We start from the raw sequence: 17,276 nt of genomic DNA on the forward strand, positions 1-17,276 counted from the left end.
TCCACATTTATAACCAGTACCCACACAGGCAGTGACAGAAGTGTAGAAAAAAAGGTGCTTACGAATAAAATGATTGTCTGTTGAACAAAAAACAGAAAATTGCATCTTGGCTGGACCATCACTTGGACTTAAAAAAAAAACAAAACACAAACCCAAAACAAAACAAAAAACAGAGAGAAAGGGAGAGGGAGAGAGAAAGAGAGAGAAATAGGACCAACAAAAAGGCGATAAGCATTTGTTATTTCCCTCTTCAAGGAGTTCCTTTTTAATTTTTTTTTTTATTTTTGCTTTTTGTACAAATTCGATCGGAGTTTGCGTTTGTTTGTCTGGTTTCTGTTTGTTTTCCTTTACTATAGAGAATATTTTTTCCCAGATACAAATTTAATCATCATCATCATGCAAGTGGGTGAAATGCGTCCATGGAAAAGCGCAAAGGAGAAATCGTGCTTGTCCTAAAAAGAATACAATTGTCACTTTTGCTTTGTTTTTTTTTCTTTTTTTTTCTTTTTATATATATAATAATTATTATTTCCCGCCCCACCCCCCCACCCCCCCGCTGCAGCACCAGCGTTTGTGACTGTTGAAGTTTAGCTCCATCTCTTGGTGGTGGTGTTGGCTGACGGTGGTGGTGGTGGATTCTCTGATCCCTGTCTGTTTGTTTGCTATTATGTTTGGGTCGGGTTTGGCCTTTTCTTTCCTCCTGGCTGTGTGTGTGCGTGCATGCGTGTGTGCATCCTGATTCTAGGTTGCCTCGGTTTGTTTTGCTCGGGTCGGGGAGAGGGTGCTTGGCTGTTTGGATTTGGATTTTTGTTTGTTTGTTTGTTTGTTTGTTTGTTTTCCGATATCATACATCACATTCCGAGTCGCTGGAGGTTACCGAGAGGATGGAGGTGCCCGTCTCGGCTCTTTCTGTCAAACTGGAGACGCTGGTGGTCGGGCTGGCCGCCGTGGACGGAGACTCGGCCGAGCTGTGTGTCGGGCAGCCGGGCTCTGCCAGCGACCGCATGCCGCTCTGTCCTATCGCCTGGTGCTGGAGCCTGCATCGCGCCGGGAGACAAAACAACAGCACAGCCCCTCTGAGACACCGGCCGCCGCCGCCGCCGCCGCCGCCGCCGAGGGGACGCGCCCGCCCGACCCCGCGCCCGCCCGGGGACAGTCACGTCACCGCCCTGGCCTGGCCCGGCCCGGCCCGGAGCGGAGCGGAGCGGATCGGATAGGACCGGAGCGGCCCACCCCCGGCCCGGCCGCCTTCCCGCAGCGCCCTGCGGAGCCCGGGAGCGGCGGCGGGCGGCAGGGCCAAGCCGTGCGCTCGGGCCGCGCTGCCCCCGCTGCGGGCGCGGCCGGGCAGGCACCGGCGCTTCTCCGCTCCGCCGGAACAGGCCACCTCGGGGGAGGACGGCACCCAGCGCAAACACAGAGAGGTCGCGGGTCGAAAGGGGACCGGGAGAGGGGGGAGAAGCGGTTCCCTGCCCCGTGGTTTGAAAAACGCCAGCAGCGCCTTCCCTTTCCCCGGCCAGCCATTCATCCCCGCCGCACCGCGGGCCTAGGAGAAGACCGGTCTATGCGAGCTCCTTAAACGCTCGGCCACCGCGGAAAGATGCAAGGACTGGTCTGTAGTGGGAGAGGATCCTACAGGATCCACATTCTGTGCTCTGGTGAATATCCGCCTAAATATTTTCCAGCGCACAGAGATATACTCCGGGGTCTGCGGCAGGACTGGCGGAAGGTCCTGCCCCGGGGGCGCAGCGCTACCAACGAAATAAAAACTGGGCGATGGTGGAACGCAGCGTTTCTACCCGCTCGAAATTTAAGTCCCTTTCCCCTCTGAAAGCCAAAATTAGATTTAAAGTGCTTGTCCTTTCACCGTCAACACTTAAGAGTACACTATCATGGAACATTTTTTTTTTTTAAGAGGCAATAAATAATTTTTAGGTTCCTTAGCGTGTTTTGAGTATTCCTCTGCGCCCGTTTATTCTGCTCGAAAACCAAAGAGAGTCTGATTCAAGAATTAAGAGCTAAAAGTCCTGGACTGAGCAGCAAGCCATAACCTCTAGCACGTAGCATTGCCAGTGTGAATCAAAACACACTCTTCGCTCAACTGCTTCTCAACGGGGTATTTTCTATTTAGCTGCCTGCAAAGAAGAGAAAAACGTAGCCACTTTATTCTACATTTCTCATTATTTTAAGTTGTCTAAATCCAGCGTCTTTGATTTTTCTCCCGTTTACAATTCCTGGTGCATTCATTTGCTGTCAACAGCATTGAGTCAACAAAAGCATCCGTAGGCAACTTCTGTTTATTTACAGTCCTAAGCTGATCTGTTTTCCATTTAATGGAAATTAAATGGAGAGACACTTTTAGGTTGCATTTCTCCTACAGAATCTTGAATCAATAGCACCAGTGCTATAATTAGGAGGAATTTAAGAGACAGCATTTACAAGAACAAGAAGTTTTGTTTACACGCTTACAGCGGTAGCTAAACTTAAATTAAAATAAAAACAGTGTGTCAAGCGGCATTAAGGATCCATTTACCTTTGCAAAATAACTTTCACGGAGAGTAGCGAGAAAAAAAAAGAGAGAGAGAGAGAGAGAAATGTGCCTCTCTTTTATCATGGTGGAGCAAAAATAAATTAAAAAATAAAATAAAAAGACACCGAGAGACATGCAAAGAAATGCAAGGGTAAATGCACAGGAAACATACGACCAAAGGGCCAGGTCGCCATGCAGCGTAAACAGAGAAATGAGGATGGGGGAGAAAAAAAAAGGTTTCCCGGTCTCCTAAAGGTTTTTACTCCCTTTTCTCCCTGAACCAAACAGCTCCGGGTGTGCGTGTGCTAGTCCCACCGCGCATGCAGAGGAGCACGAACAATCGGAGCGGAGCCTCCCGCTCTGCAAAAACCCGCTCAGAATCACACCGCCCGCCTCGGCCCTTCGGCGGGGGAACCGCGCCAGAGCCCGGCCAGACGCAGATCCCGGCAATCCGAAAGCAGAACCGGAGCCCACCGACCCGGGGTCCGTGGGGCTTCCCGTCCCCCGCGGCAGCGGCTGCGGGGAGGGAGGCAGGAAGAGCCGGGCCGTGCCCCCGCCGTAGCCGCTGCGCCCCTCGCCCGCAAACACACGCGCGCACGGAGCTGCCCACTCCCGCGGGTGAGCCCCAGCCCTGCCCGCATCCCGGGAGACCGCGGGGAGCCCGGGCAGGGCTCGGGGCGCGCCAGGCAACTTTGAGAGGCGCCTGCCCCCGCCGCATCCCTGCGGCTGCCGGGAGGAGACCTACCCGCCCGACGAGGGGACCGATTTCTCCCGGTGGCGGTGATGGAGAGGAAGAGGAGGAGGAGGAGGAAGGAAGAGGCAGAGGCGCGCTGCCGGCCGGGCGAGCGGCCGCCGAGCCGCGGCGCGGCGCAGAGCGCGGCCGCCCTCGGGACCCCGCCGCCCACCTCGCCCCCCGGCCCGGAGCAGGGCTCCGCAGCCCCACTGACCTGTTTTTAGCGGCCGCTGCTCTGTCTCTTTGCCTTCGGTTTTTGAACCAGTTGCCTACTTGCGTGGGGGTGAGCCCCGTGGCCTGAGCCAGTTCCCTTTTCTTGCTGGGGTTTGGGTAAGGGTCCTGCAGGTACCACTCCCTCAGGAGGCTGCGAGTCCTCTCCTTGAAGCAGTGCGTCTTCTGCTCGCCATCCCAAATGGTCCTGGGCAGCGGAAACTTCTTCCTCACCCTGTATTTATCAACCGGTCCCAGCGGGCGACCCCTTAGCTTCTCGGCCTCCTGGTAGTGCGCTTCGAGCCACATGGCCTGCAACTTGCCGTGAGACTCCTTGGTGAATTTGTGGTTCTCCAGGATGTGGTAGAGGTCTCGGAAGTTGCCCGTGTGGAAGGCTACCACCGCCCGGGCGCGGAGGATGGACTCGTGCTTGTTGATGGCCTCGCATGCCCCCGGCGCCACCGGCAGCGACCAGAGGAACCTCCCCAGCCTCTCTATGTCTCCAGTCTCCTCCAGCGTCTCGCAGACGCTGGCCACTTGCTCCGGGGAGAAGTTGAGTGTGGGCAGCTGAAACATTGACAACTCTTCGTGGGGTGCCCGGGAGCTGCCGCCTCCACCGCCGCCGGCACCGGGGCTGCAGCCCGAGCCGCTGCCGCTGCCGCCGCCGCCGCTGGCGAGAAGGAGGGAGCGGTGGTGCGGGTCGGCGGCGAAGTTTGGCAAGAAGAAATGGGTGGGATAAAGCTCTAGCGGGGACCTGAACACCATGGGATGACCGGGGAGAGGGGGAGATGAATCAAGGAGAAAAGAAAGAAAGGGAGGAAGAAGGGAGGAAAGGGCACACGCACCGCGCACGCATCCACACCCGCACACGCTCACACAGCCACATAGAGGCACGGGGGCACACACACACACACTCACACGCGCACTGGACACACGCACTCACGCACACACACACGCACACACACACGCACACACGCACTCACTCACACACACCCGGCCCCGCGCCGCCGCCGAGTCAGGATTCAGTGATTCAACAGCGATCGCCCTAATGACAACAGCCTCATAATATCTCCCCTAAATCCACAGTGAGTGCAGCGCCGAAACATTTTGTTTCGCTTTTCTATTGGTCTTCCGAGTGTCGTTGTGGCGTTGCCATGGCAGCCCCTGCCAATCACTGTCAGCCCTGCCAATCATTACCAAGTACGTAAGGAAGGTTTTTACCACTTCGCCCAAATGCGCGGGGGGGGAGGGAAGCGGGGCGGTTGGTGGAAAAGCCTGGTTGTGGTTTTTTTTTTTTTTTCCCCTTAATCTTTGCAACTCCTAATCTCAGCACTTCCCCTTCTCCCTGTCTCTCCCCCCTCCCCTCTACACACCCCTCCTAAATAAGGGATCAAATAATGCGAAAAGCAGTGTGCACATATTTGTTGAATGGGATGAGCAATTAGAGGGTGGAATATTATTGTGATCTTAACGAGCCTCGTTAAAGCTAAAGGAGATATGGGGGGAAAGTAAATGGGCCAGGCTGGGATACGCGTTCGGATAAAGGGCTCCTAACTGAGACAATTTACACATGATTTGCACGTAGTTTCACTTCATTCTGCCTATCTGAGCACTAATAGTGCCGGGGAAGAAAAGAAAGATGAGATCATTAGACCCATCCTCACGCCGGTGACCCTCCCAGAAGCAGGCACATGCAGCACTGGCTGGGTTTAACCCTGGTTCCCCGAAGAGTCTCTCTCCTCTCCTCCTCTCTCTCGTTCCCTGCCCCTCTCCGCGGAAGGAGGGATCCGCTTCCCGCGGGGTTCCGCGGCGGCTCCGCCGAGATCCGCGCAGGGCGCCCAGCCCGGACCCGCTCCGGCTGCCCCGGCTCCGCTGCCGGCTCCGGCGGCGCCCCGCTCGCTGCCTCCCCCGTCCCACGCCTCGCTTCCCCCGCCCTCCCGCTCCTTCTTGCCTTCCCTTCCCCTCTCCTTTCTCTTCCCTCTCTCCACTTTGTTTTTCTTTCATTCTGGCTTTCCTCCTCCCCTTCGTCTCACCTCCTCTCGCCCCTTCCTTTCTCCGGAGCCCGACGACCTTGCGAGGCTAGTCCTCACCCCCAAACCCGCCAGGGCTTTACACCGCACCTCTCCTTTTCCCTGCAATTTCTGCCCCGAACTTGCAGGGCTTCTGTGCGGGGAGAAGGAAAGGGAGACGAGCAAAAGCGGGTTTGAACCCAGATATATTTTCTTTCTTTCTTCTTTCCCCTCCTTTTTTTTTTTTTTTTTTTTTTTTTTTTTTTTTAATTGGGAACACGGAAAATCTCTGTGGTGGTTTGAGTCCATCCCTTAGTAAGACCTAGCTGGGTCGCCAGACCTCGCTACCATGCAACTATATTTATTATTAGGTATGTTGCTTTTAAGAAGATTTAATCAGCATCTTGAGCTGGTAACTCTTTTGTTTAGTTTCTGTAGCTATGGAAGTGTGATTTACAAAGATTTGTACGGGTCATGGACATCTTTCCAGACTTACTGTGTATATTTAGACAGGACTTTGCTTGGTGTTAAAAAGTGTATATTTTGAATAGGTTCACACACAGTAGCAAACAATACCGACATTGTAAAGGCATGTACAACGAGTATTGAAACGCAGCATCCAGACTTCAACTAATCTGCCCTCAATAAAGCTGAAATAATTATCCTAAGCCGCCTTTCTAGAAGAAAAATCATTGAGGAATTCAAAACTTTTTTAAAGATCTTTTCTGCATTCCGATGGAGATCGAGGGGTGAGGCTTGGAGCCCAAACTACTTTCAGACATCAATGGAGGGAAGGAGGGGGGGGAAGAGAGATATTACAATTAAAATGTGAAAACATAGCGTGACTTGCCCTATCCGAAGGATAATAATAATACTGCTATGGGTGGTAGAAGCTCTTTAGCTGGGCTCCAAACTGGTTGTGATCCTTTCACAGCGCACTCCTCGTGAAATAATTCCAAGTGGCAGATGAATAGGTCCAGTTGGAAGAGCTGCTGGACTGGAAGAAGCTCGCTGTATTACACATTCATCTGATTTCCACTAAACTGTCATCGGTGTGCTACATGGCTTCATAGTCCTAATGGAAAATAACTCGCCCTCTTAATTTTTAGTGATCTGCTTAAACACTTCTGTTAACAGACTTGGGGAAAACTTTTTTCCCCCTCCCTGCCTCCCTAGCTCATATTTCCAGTTGTACAGCTAAGGAGGGAAAGAGACTTCTCAGCCCCTCTACAAATCGACTTGGAGGTATTAATTGGACAACAATATGTTTAGCCAAAGATTTTAATACACACACACACAAAATCTTTTTCTTTGTAATCCTTTCCTTTTATGTAAAGGATTATAGAGGGGAGGGTGGGGGGAATTCCTGCGGGAGTTTCTTAATATTTGATTCCATTTTTCTTCAAGCTGCAAATTAAACCACCTTAAATGTATTTCTAGAATAAAATCCAGACGGGCTTTTATTTTCTTTCTTTCTTTTTTTTTTTTTTAATCTCCCAGACCACCATACACTGGTCGTTCGCCTTTATAGGTTGCATCTCTCTGTTAGGGATTCATTCCTGATGAACCTTCCAAAGCTTCAATATATACATATTCCTTTTCTTTCAATCTTTCTCTTTTTCTTTCTCTCTTTCTCTCTCTTTCTTTCTCTCTTTCTCTCTTTCTCCTCTCTCTTTCTCGTCTCTTTCCTTCTTTCTTTTCTTTCTCCATCTCTTTTTATTTTTTAATTTCTCTCTCCCTCTCTCCTCCTCTTTCTTCCTCTCTCTCTTTTTCTCTCATTCTCTCATTTCGTCTTTCTTTCTTTCTTTCTTTCTTTCTTTCTTTCTTTCTCTTTCTTTTCCCAGACATATGAAACATATAAAAACCACATTTCTGGTGAAAGTCTTCCAAAATATCCTTCTGTAGGGCATTTCAGTGAGTGTGTACTCTGCGTGCATGTGTCTGCCGTGCGTTTAAAGCCAAACAAACCCACAACTCTGATGTGCCTATCAGCTAACGTCGAGGTCTTACTGAAGCCAGCTCTCCTCTCCTCTCCGCGCCCGCGGATTTCCAGCACAAGAGCTCTGGCAGCCAGAAAAGCTCCTCCAAGAACGGAGCCGGCATCCGAAATTGCGCCTGTTCTCGCGGCTCGCCGGCGCGGGTCAGCGGGGCGCGATGGTCGTCAGCCAGACCTGGGGAAGCAGATCCATTCCTTGCCCAGCCCGGCCGGGGATTCAGCGCTCCCCTAAGCCTGTTAGGGACACACTCTCGTGTCCCGAAATGTGCAAGCAGATAATTGTTGGCGCTCCAGCTTTGTGTGAGGAGGCCAGGGTGTAAATGGCTTTTAATGACTGCAGCTGCTGGCGGCAAACTGTCAATGGGATCGGCTAATGCCGAGCCCGGACCCGCCGGGCGCCGAGCCGCAGCCGGGCGGGCGCAGCCGCCGGCCCCCGCCGCCGCCGACAGCGCGCCGCGGAGCGCCCGCGCGGAGCGGGAACGGGAGCGGGAGCGGGAGCACGGCGGCGGACGGGGCTGGGCAGAAGCTGCCCTCTCGGCTGGGAAAATCCTTTCCGGATCCTGTAAGTTTGTTACGGGCAGGCGGAGGTTCCGCGGGGGAGCCCCCCGGGGGTGCGCTGCCTCGGGACCCCCCCCTCTTCCCCCAGCCCTTCCTCACCCCCGCGCAGAGGCTCGGGGGGCCGGGGCGGTGGCAGGCGGGGTCCCCGCCTCGCTGCCGATAGCCATCTTCTCCGGGCTGGGGAACCTGCCGTCCGTTTCCAGTCAATCTTACTCGATCCCACATGATTCATTGTTTTAGCTGCTAGAATGACATGTGGCTCTGCAGGGCAGGGGGGCAACTCCCCCACCTCCCCCAAAACCTCCCCCTGAATAAACCAGGACAAGCCTGTGCTCTCTTCTGGAGAGAGCCCTGCGAAGTTGCGTGTGTGTGTGTGTGTGTGTGCGTGCGTGCATGCGTGTGTGTGTGTCGGGCTGCCAACCTGGAGGACTTTTCCGAGGAGAGGAAGGGAAGCAGAGAGGGAAGCTCTTTTATTTCACTGCTTGTTTTGATGGTCGCTCCCAGGAGGCTGCGATTTTCTGCTGCCTAGTTAGTGCTCTTTAATCCTGACTCGGGAGTGACTCGGTCGACGCTTTGCAAGGGTTGATTTTTCTTTTCTGATGGGGGGAGGCAAGGGTTCAGACGGGGCTGGGGCGTAGCGGTCGAGGTACCGGCGAGCGGAAAATGCAGCACCTTGGCCGCGGCGAGGGGGAAGGCGAGGGGGGAGAGAGGGAGACCCCGGGGCAGGTAAAGGAGAACCCATCGCGTTGGTCTTGCTAGGCTTTTCAGTCTTATTATTACGATTTAATTGAATTGTCGTCAGTCTTCAGAGGCAAGCGCTGACGATTTTGCACTGGTGCTGTCTTTACAAACACATCTATCCTCCTCCTCCTTCCTTCCCTCTTTCTTCCTCTGTCTCTCTTTTTTTAGTCAAGATTTCCCGAGATAAATGAATGCGCATTTGATGGGTGTGTAAGATGTGGCCCATTCGGCTCCCGTAACACAGTCCTGTTGATGAGATGTGTGCTGTAACGCTCGTGCTAAGGAACAAGTGGGAAACTGATTTTTTAACGGTTTGGATTTATTTAAGAAGCCGAGAAGGGTATTTTATTACTGGTCCAAAACAATGCTCCAGCTTCCAAGTTAAACTTTCGGAGATCCTCCCCCCGCAGCTTTACTTTGCTTAAACAGAGGCTGGAGGAGGAAAATGTGAGATATTCATATATATATATTATATATATATATATAATTTTTTTTTTTTTTTTTTTTTTTTTTTAATGAGGGAGGAAAGGAGCGCAGCTCGCCTCCGCGGTGAGGTGCCGGCTCGGGAAGCAGCAAACTTTCCCGAGGAGGCAACAGAGCCGCAGCAGCAGCCTCCGCCGGGCTGGGCTGCTTGTCCCCATCGCTCTGGATCTGCCGGCAGCTCCCTCCAGCCGAAAGTTACCTGCTCTGCAGCAGCAGCAGCAGCCGTGCAGTCGCTTGCTCCTGAATTAAACACAACTCTTAATGATGTAGCATTATCAACAAGGGACACTTGATTGACTGATCTAGGTATGATATATGTGCTGGGCGTCTAAATTAAATATTAAGTGAAATACTTAGCTCTAATTAGAAATCGTAACCTAGCAATGAAAACTTGAAGAAAAAAACTGCAGAGGGAGGAGGGGACAGCCTTTAAATGCGGCAGCGAGGAAAGTAGCGGTGATGTGTACAGAGGCTGACATATTAGCAACAAGCAGCAACTTTGAAATGATTGACGTATCATTAAAGCCATCAGGCTGATTTTAATAATTCTCCTTCTTCAAGGAAAAAAAAAAAAGGAAAAGGAAAAAAGCAAGGAACCTCGCAGACAAGTTATTTATCAGCGCATTAAATCCGAGGGAAACGTAATTAGACCGGAGGGAAACGAGGAAAGGTGGAGGCAAATCTGTCGACGAATTTAACAAACAAAAGTCCGAAAAGTAGCGACCGTCCAGCTCGGGGCTTCTCTGGGAGCTGGAGTTGTCAGAGGTAGATGCCTTCTCCCCCAAGTGTGCCTTCCTGAGGTAAACAAGCACAGAGTTGCCTCAACTTTCTCCTTTAGTACAAAGTTCCTGGCGCGACGGAAAATTTGAATATTTTATCAGTCCCTTGTAGTGACCCTCATTAGGTGGGCATCCTGCTAAGGCCCTGGCGTTACAAGAAAGCTGCCCAATCAGAGCATTTGCACGCCTTGTTAGCGATGGTTAATGAAGCTTCCCCGTGCACTCAAAGAAAGGCCCCCTCGATGTAGATTTACCTTATGTCAACTCGTTACTTCTAATGAATCGCATCAAAATTCTTCCCTGAATGGGGCCGAGGAGCCCGGACCGGGATCCCCTCCCCGCCCGGCGGAGCCCACCCCTGCCATCGCCGGCACTTTAGCGGAGCATCCGAGACCGAGGTGACGAGGCGCAGTTTGGCGGCGGGGAGGGGGACAAGAGGCCGAGGGAGGGGACGGAGCGTGCGGCCGGCAGCGGCGGGGGCACCGCATTCCGCGGGGGGGGATGGGGGGGTGGGGTGGGGAGGGGGGTGCAGCCCGGCCCCGGCTCCCGGCGAGGGCAGCGACTGCGGAGGTTTCGCCGCTGGCAGGTAGACGTTTACTCTTCGCCTCTAATTTCCAGGCTCCCCCCGCCCCCCCCCCCCCCCGCCTCCAACTCCCCACCTCCCTGTCCCTCCGGGCTAGCATTTTAAAATCAATTAGTATTTTCAATTCTTGAGGTGAATTATTCAAACAAATGTTTGGGAGACCCTGAGGGAGAATTTGGCCGTGACAAAAGGTTTGATTAGCTTTATTTCCCCCCAAAAGCAACAAAGGCGCAGGGCTGCGAGAACAATCCGCTACATCAGGGCATGTTCAATTAAATGAAAGTCATTAGCTTCGCCGTGAAAGCACTACCTTTAAAATCAGATGGGGAGGGCGGGAAGAGGGGGGTACTCTGATAATTGTGGCAGGAGGATTTAACACCCCTCCTCCCCCTATACACACAAAGCCCTCCAAAAAGAAGAAGAAGGGGGGGGGGGGGGGAGAGAGAGAGAGAGAGAGAGGGGGGAAAAAAAACACCAACACTTCACCCTTTGGAAATTTGTGCTCAGTCTAAACAATAGGAAGCCCATAATGCAGATTATAACACTCACTGACTCGAATCCATTATCTGCCCTCCACACTGTCTATATATTGATTTCCATATACTTTCTATTGCTCTAAATGACTGAGCAAAGCTCCAGTGAAGAGCCCGCGACACACAGGAGCGCTGCTTGAGCTGCATCTCACCATTACAAGCCAGAGCCAGTTGTAAACACGAAATGCTCCCACTCTCCTGGTGTAGCTGTGAACAAGCACACGACTCCCACATCTCCCCCCCCCCCCCCAAAGAAACAGGAGGCCAGGCAGAGCCGGGGCGCTGCTCCGGGGCCCGTTCCCGCCGCGGGCAGCCCGCGGATCCCCCCGCGGAGGCGCGTTTAGGTCCACACTCCCGTGTCCTCGGGAGAAATCCCGGGGCCGGTGTCAGGCGCTTCCCCTGTCCCGAGAGAGCCGGAGCCGCCTGCGAGGAAAGGGGTCTCGGTCTCCCGCGCCCCTCGGGGCGCAGAGCCAGCAAAGCTGAGCGGGCAGAGCCGGGGAGCCGAGCTCCCTGCCCGCGGCCCTCCGCCTGCAGCCCCTCTCCCCAGCCCCGAGCTCTTAATGAGGGATGACGGTCGTTTCTTTAACTCTGAGACCCAGCAGAGCAGAACTTTTTCAAGGCAGGATCCTCCGGACGGTAAGTTTGATATTTGGATTAAGATCACTTCCTCACGAGCTCTTGTAGTGGGGGGGAGGGGCGGGGGGGACGACCTCAGCCGAAAATGGCCATAAAAGAGAGAAGAAACCACCGCGGGCACAACTTGATTGTTTTGGGGAAGTGCTCTTAAAGGGGGGTGCGGTGGGAGCGGCCCGTCCGGGAGCGGGGAGGCGGGGGGGGGGGGTCTGAGCCCCAGCGGCTCAGCTGAGATGCCCCAGACTCTCCGCAACCTTCCTCTGCAGGGCACGGCTCCAGGCAGAGGGGAAGAAGGTATCGAGAGGGTTAAAGCGCCCGGAGAGAAGCCGAAATTTGGAAGGGAGTGTGTGTGTTGGGGGGAGGGGGAGTAAAGCGGTAATTCCGCTGCCGTGAGGACCCCAAATAATCCACTCGGAACCTGCATAGAAGGGGGAGATCCGGGACAGCGTCTTAAATGGTCACATCTCCCCCCCCCCTCCCCGCCCCTCTCTCTTCTTTTTCTTTAATGAAGATTGTTAATTTGTTTCGTGGCAGTGCGCTGGGCTGATAAGTCCTCCCCAGCTAATATGTTAAAGTTTAAATACCAGCAGGTGCAAATTCTCACTACTTAAGGCTATAAAAATAACGCCGATACTCAAGAGCACAAGAAGTTGGCCTTTGTATCGTGATTTATAAAAGGGAAATTGCGCTATACGTACCCAACTATTTACAAAAAAAAAACCCAAACCAAAAAACACCAAAAAACTCCACCCAACCCCCAAAGCCCTGAAAGTGCTAAATTCTTCTTAATGATGCCGAAGGTGAAGTTGTTTCATATTGGACAAAATGGGCATTATTCTTTGTCATGTAAATCACCCTTCACTTGACCTCAGGTTAGAGGATAATGTTCATTCTTGGTTCACACTAAAACTTATTTAAATCAGAAAGCTGAAGAATCATTTCACAAAATCCGCGTAATAAAGTGAAGAGGACTTAGGGATCTTCATTCAAAAAAATACGGGTTAGGAGCGTGTACTTAAAAAAATAAATTGGTATTTACTGCAAAACTCCAGGATTAGGAGGTTTTTATTTAATAAAGTTATGCTCCTTAGATTTCCTGAGAAATGTGTATATAATTTCGCACAACAAGATTAAAAGAAAGGAAAAGATATGAATCAAAGGAGCTATAGATACACAAAAGACCTCCAAGTAACAATTACTCTAATACGTATTTTAAAATAGGAAAAGAAAATGAAAAGATACTTAACAATCGGGTAAACCAGAAATGAAGGTTTGATAAAGAAGATGCAGCTCGCGGTGCTATTCCATTCGATAAATATACTTTTGGCATGGAATGACAGGATATGTTATTTTGACACAAAATGAAAGCGTTACTGCAGATATAGAGACACAGATACACACGAAGACAGCTGTATACACTCATTTATAAATTAGTGGGTGCACGTGGAAGGAAATCTGAGCGTCTCTACTTTCCCAAGCGAAGCTGAAAAATACCCCATAGGTGAGGCGCTGGGCTGAGGTAGGTTTAATATTGAAGTGGCAGAGATTATTGGGAATCAAATAAAAATTCGACAAGCACTGACCCATTAGAGGATTTAGCCGTGAGGAGGGGAGAGATTTGCCAGGGCTTTTGTCGCTAATGTTTCAATGCTGGGCGCTAACTTTAAGAAAAGTGTCAGTAGAATAACAAATTGAGGGCATGAAAGGCCACGGAGAGAAAGCAAGCAAGGATGCTCTTGACTTCTTAGCAGTTGCTTAGAAAGGATCTCGAGCTTAATATGGGGACTCAATCAGCGGAGAGCACAAAGCTGGGGAAAGGGGGAGAGGGGAGTCGGGCTCAGCACGTGCACTTTGGTCAAGTCGCTTGAGTGAGCACCGGAGGGGGAACGGCGGGCGCGGAGCCTCCCCCCGCCGCTGCACCCTCCTGCCCCCCGCTCCCGGCACCGGCCGCCCGCCGCCCGGCCGGGGGTTGCCGCCGGGGCTGGGGGGGGGGTGGTGTTTATGTGTGTGCGTGTCACCGGGGGTTGTGTTAAACAGGGTCCGCTCTCGGCGGGAGCGCAGGGACAGCCCGCCCGGCTCGGGACGGGCGCAGGAGATCCGCCGGACTACCCCGGCACCCAGCGTCCAGGCGGCCGCCGAGATGGGTCACTAGATAGAGCCTAATTCGCCCCTTTACCGCAGCGCCGGCAGTAGGTTTTTGTCAAAAGGCGCCGATATCAAACTCGGTCTTTCCGTGAGAAACAGCCGATTTTAAAGCCCGGCTGTAAAGATTTTTAACAGCTTAGCGAATATCACAGATAAGGGAAATCTGGAAGATGCTCCCAGGACATCAGCCCTTAATGGGCTTCTTCAGCGGCGGAGGGAGCTCCATTCTGTTCCCTGTGCGTATTATACCGCAGACAGGATTCAATATATACTCTATTTAATCTTGCTCTGTGACAGAGCTGTTTAAGTGTATACCATGCCTACATTCTTTGTATCAAGACCTAAAGGATGCATTGTTGAAAGAAAACTATTCAAAATCTTTCATCTGATAGAAACGATCCAGCAACTGTGAGGCAGCTACAGCACAATGGTTCTGTCTACATAATAGGTATCTCATAAAAATACAGCGTGTCATTGCAACAAAAAGTTAAAAGTCTTAAATGTATCCATCTTATATGTTGCGCGAAGTCAATAATATTCTAACCTTGCCTGCACCCCGCCATTAAATGGTACACAGCACTTTAAAATCGAGGGCATTGTGATTGAAATCCCAGTCTCTAGCAGAGAAAGAGGGGAGCAAGGTAAGTTAAGCGAGGACCATTACGGATGTGATGACCTCAGGGTAAATATTCATTAGGAATAGGAGATTCCTCTTCTAATACCCAGTCTATTTTCTTTGGAATGCAATATCACAGAGCCTAATGCAGTAGCAAGACCCGAGATTTAAAAGGAGATTAATTCCAAGTATGTTGTGTCGAGTTTGTGAGATTTTTTTTTTTTTCCGGACACTTTTCTCAAGTGGGACGCAAATACCAAGAATAGGGTTGTGGTGGGTTGGGTTTTTTTTTTTTTGTTGTTGTTGTTGTTATTTTTGTTGTTGTGGTTTTTTTTTTTTTTTTTTTTTTTTTTTATAATCTTTCTCATTTTATTCGGGCGGCCAGAGAAGCTTGTTCCTTGCTTAGCCCCCGGTAGGAGAAAGCAGAGAACATTTAAGCAGCGCGGTTAGCAGCCCTGCCTCTCTCTCTTCCCTTGGTAGGTGCACTTAGCCGGCGGAAAGGGAGACTGCACGCAACCCCGGGGACAGAGTTTTCCTCCTGAACTACACTTCTCTTTCTGAAGAACCGAAGCTCCGACCTCCAAACCAACTGAGACTGGCGCTTTAGAGTAGCTGAGAACAGCGCTTCCGTGTCTTAACAGAGTCACATAGGAGATTTGAGCCTTTTAATTTCCAGACACAAGGAATTATTCCCTCGGAGCCCCGGTATTCTTATTTATTTCTTCATTTATTTTTAAGTAAGACAAAAAGGAAAGCTGGGTACTATTCCCTTATACGCACAGAAAGAGAAAGGGAGGGAAAAAAAGCCGAGCCCGGGCACATCTGGCTGTGGGAGACCGCCCCGTGCTCCTGGCCGCTCTGTTGTCCCCGGCGGGATGGCGGCCGGGGCGGGCGCGGCGCTGCCGGGGGGCTCCGGGAGCTGCCGGGAGCTGCCGCCGGCCCGGCCCGCGCCCTCGCCCCGTGCGGCAGCCAACGGGCGCGTCGCCTGGTGTGACCTTCAGGGAGCACATTTCGACTGCTAAACATCGAGAAAAGTGCTTCCCTCGCTCGCAGGCGCCATATTAATGCCGGGAGCCGGGGCTGGGGCGGGGGGAGGGCGGTTTCGCAGTTGCTCTGGTTTTACGCAGTTGTTCATCTGTTCGGACTGGACGGGCTCTCGACGGCTCCGTAAAAACAAAGAAGTAGTTTGGGATTCTTCCCTCTCCCCCCGTTTCCACTCCCCCCGAGGGGATGCGCTTTGTAATACTGATCCCTGCTCGGGGACCCTACAGAGCATCCTCCCCCTCCCCTCCCGGTGGGGAAAGGGTTGGGTTGGGGGCGATCCCCGGAGGCGCGAGATGCCACTGGGTCCCGGCCCATCGCCCCGATACTAGCCTTGCCTGGGGCCCCGGTCACCCCCAGGCAGAGCCTGAGACCGTCCAGCTCCCCCCGACCCTGCTGCTTGCCTGGGCGGGGGTGGGAAGGCACCCAGCGCACCCCCTGTTTGTGCTGGGAAGGCTGTGAGCAGCAAAATAAGAAAATACCCCCCATCTCCCCCCCGTGCAAAATTATTTCCTAAGCTGTGGGTCCACACTCTGCGGAGCTCCGCTCCCCAGCAGCGCTGAGACCCCGAGACCCCCTGGTTAATCAACGGAGCGGTTTTATCTTTTCCCATCGTTGTTTGGGATTTGGGTGGGGTTTTTGTTGTTGTTGTTGGTGGTTTTTTTTTTTTGTTGTTGTTGTTTTTGTTTTTTTTTTTGTAATGTGGAAAAAAACTTGCAGATGGGCAGAAGTGGACGAAGCAACATTGCGATCGCGGAGGGGACACGGAGAAGTCAGACAGAGCCGTTCCTCCTAGGGGCCACGGGGCCAGGGCCGTCCTAAAGGTTTATGTCCTCAGGATTTGGGAACAAAGGCAGCCCAGCCCAGCTCCGCCACGCACAAATCTCCATTGTAATCCTGGGCTTTTCCTCCTGCGGTTCCCGAAGGTCGGATGGGGAGGTCATGGCTCTGCATCCCCTATAAATAGATTTTGATATTTAGACAGCTATTGCTACTCAATATTAACTTACAGGATAATGGCGAGAGATACCGTATGCGCTGAACCTGTTATTCACGAGTGAGCAGCATCTGTCGAATACAATTCTCGTCTTTTCGCCCCGTTTGGCTATAGCGCAAATCGATAGGGCGAAGGACGTCTTGAGGCTGGGGTGGGGACGGGGAGCAGGGCGGCTCTGCGAGGACACAGTTGCGAGTACAGGGTTGAAACTAGACAAGGACTTCCAAGAGCTGAAGTCAAGAGCCAGGTAGGCACAGACCAGCTCTGAGTGAGTGGAGGACCAGTTCAAGAGCGGCTGGCGGAAAGCTTCCAGCGCCGGGTTTATTCTAGGGCTTCTGACACTTCACTTTAAAACACGATGAATGCTGCTGAGGTGGGAGGGTGTCCCCTCCGCACATTCACAGCTCCATTTCCCCTGTTTCTGATTTTAAAAATTGTGGGTTCCAGGTAGATCCGGACCAGAGACTGGGAGCTCACCACTAACCCTGTTGCTGTTTACAGAGCGTTCAAGGGAAGGCAAGATCTTCGACTGTGGGTAATATTTCGAGGGAGCACTCAGAACTCTTGTTTCCATTTCACAGAGCACCCCCTCTTCAGTCTGACCCAAATCCTCCTCTGCCTCACACCACTTGCAAGACAGAAAAACTTTTGCACTCCCTAGCCGTCCTGGGTGCCGGCACTTTTCTTGGCAA

The 17,276-nt window shown here is 52.2% G+C and overlaps 1 protein-coding gene across 1 annotated transcript; it reads right to left on the minus strand.

Moving 5' to 3' along the window:
• Nucleotides 1-350: 350 nt before the first annotated feature.
• On the minus strand, nucleotides 351-4,235 carry SIX3 (SIX homeobox 3). The gene is made up of 3 exons (XM_086628755.1): nucleotides 3,475-4,235; nucleotides 851-1,037; nucleotides 351-452 (listed from the first exon to the last, which is right to left on the minus strand). Exons 1-3 carry the CDS (start codon nucleotides 4,233-4,235, stop codon nucleotides 351-353), a joined length of 1,050 nt encoding a protein of 349 aa, XP_086484881.1.
• Between the last annotated feature and the right edge of the window lie 13,041 nt (nucleotides 4,236-17,276).

Source organism: Tauraco erythrolophus, chromosome 2, assembly GCF_009769465.1.
Source record: "Tauraco erythrolophus isolate bTauEry1 chromosome 2, bTauEry1.pri, whole genome shotgun sequence".
In the NCBI taxonomy this organism is placed as follows: Eukaryota; Metazoa; Chordata; class Aves; order Musophagiformes; family Musophagidae; genus Tauraco; species Tauraco erythrolophus.

Bases quoted from the DNA above. Each gene is read 5' to 3' on its own strand.
- SIX3 (XM_086628755.1), bottom strand. From the start codon at position 4,235: ATGGTGTTCAGGTCCCCGCTAGAGCTTTATCCCACCCATTTCTTCTTG. The intron at 1,038-3,474 runs GTCAGTGGGGCT...GGCGCGATGCAG, and splicing joins GCAGCGGCCGCTAAAAACAG to GCTCCAGCACCAGGCGATAG. The intron at 453-850 runs GTATGATATCGG...TATTCTTTTTAG, and splicing joins CCAGCGACTCGGAATGTGAT to GACAAGCACGATTTCTCCTT.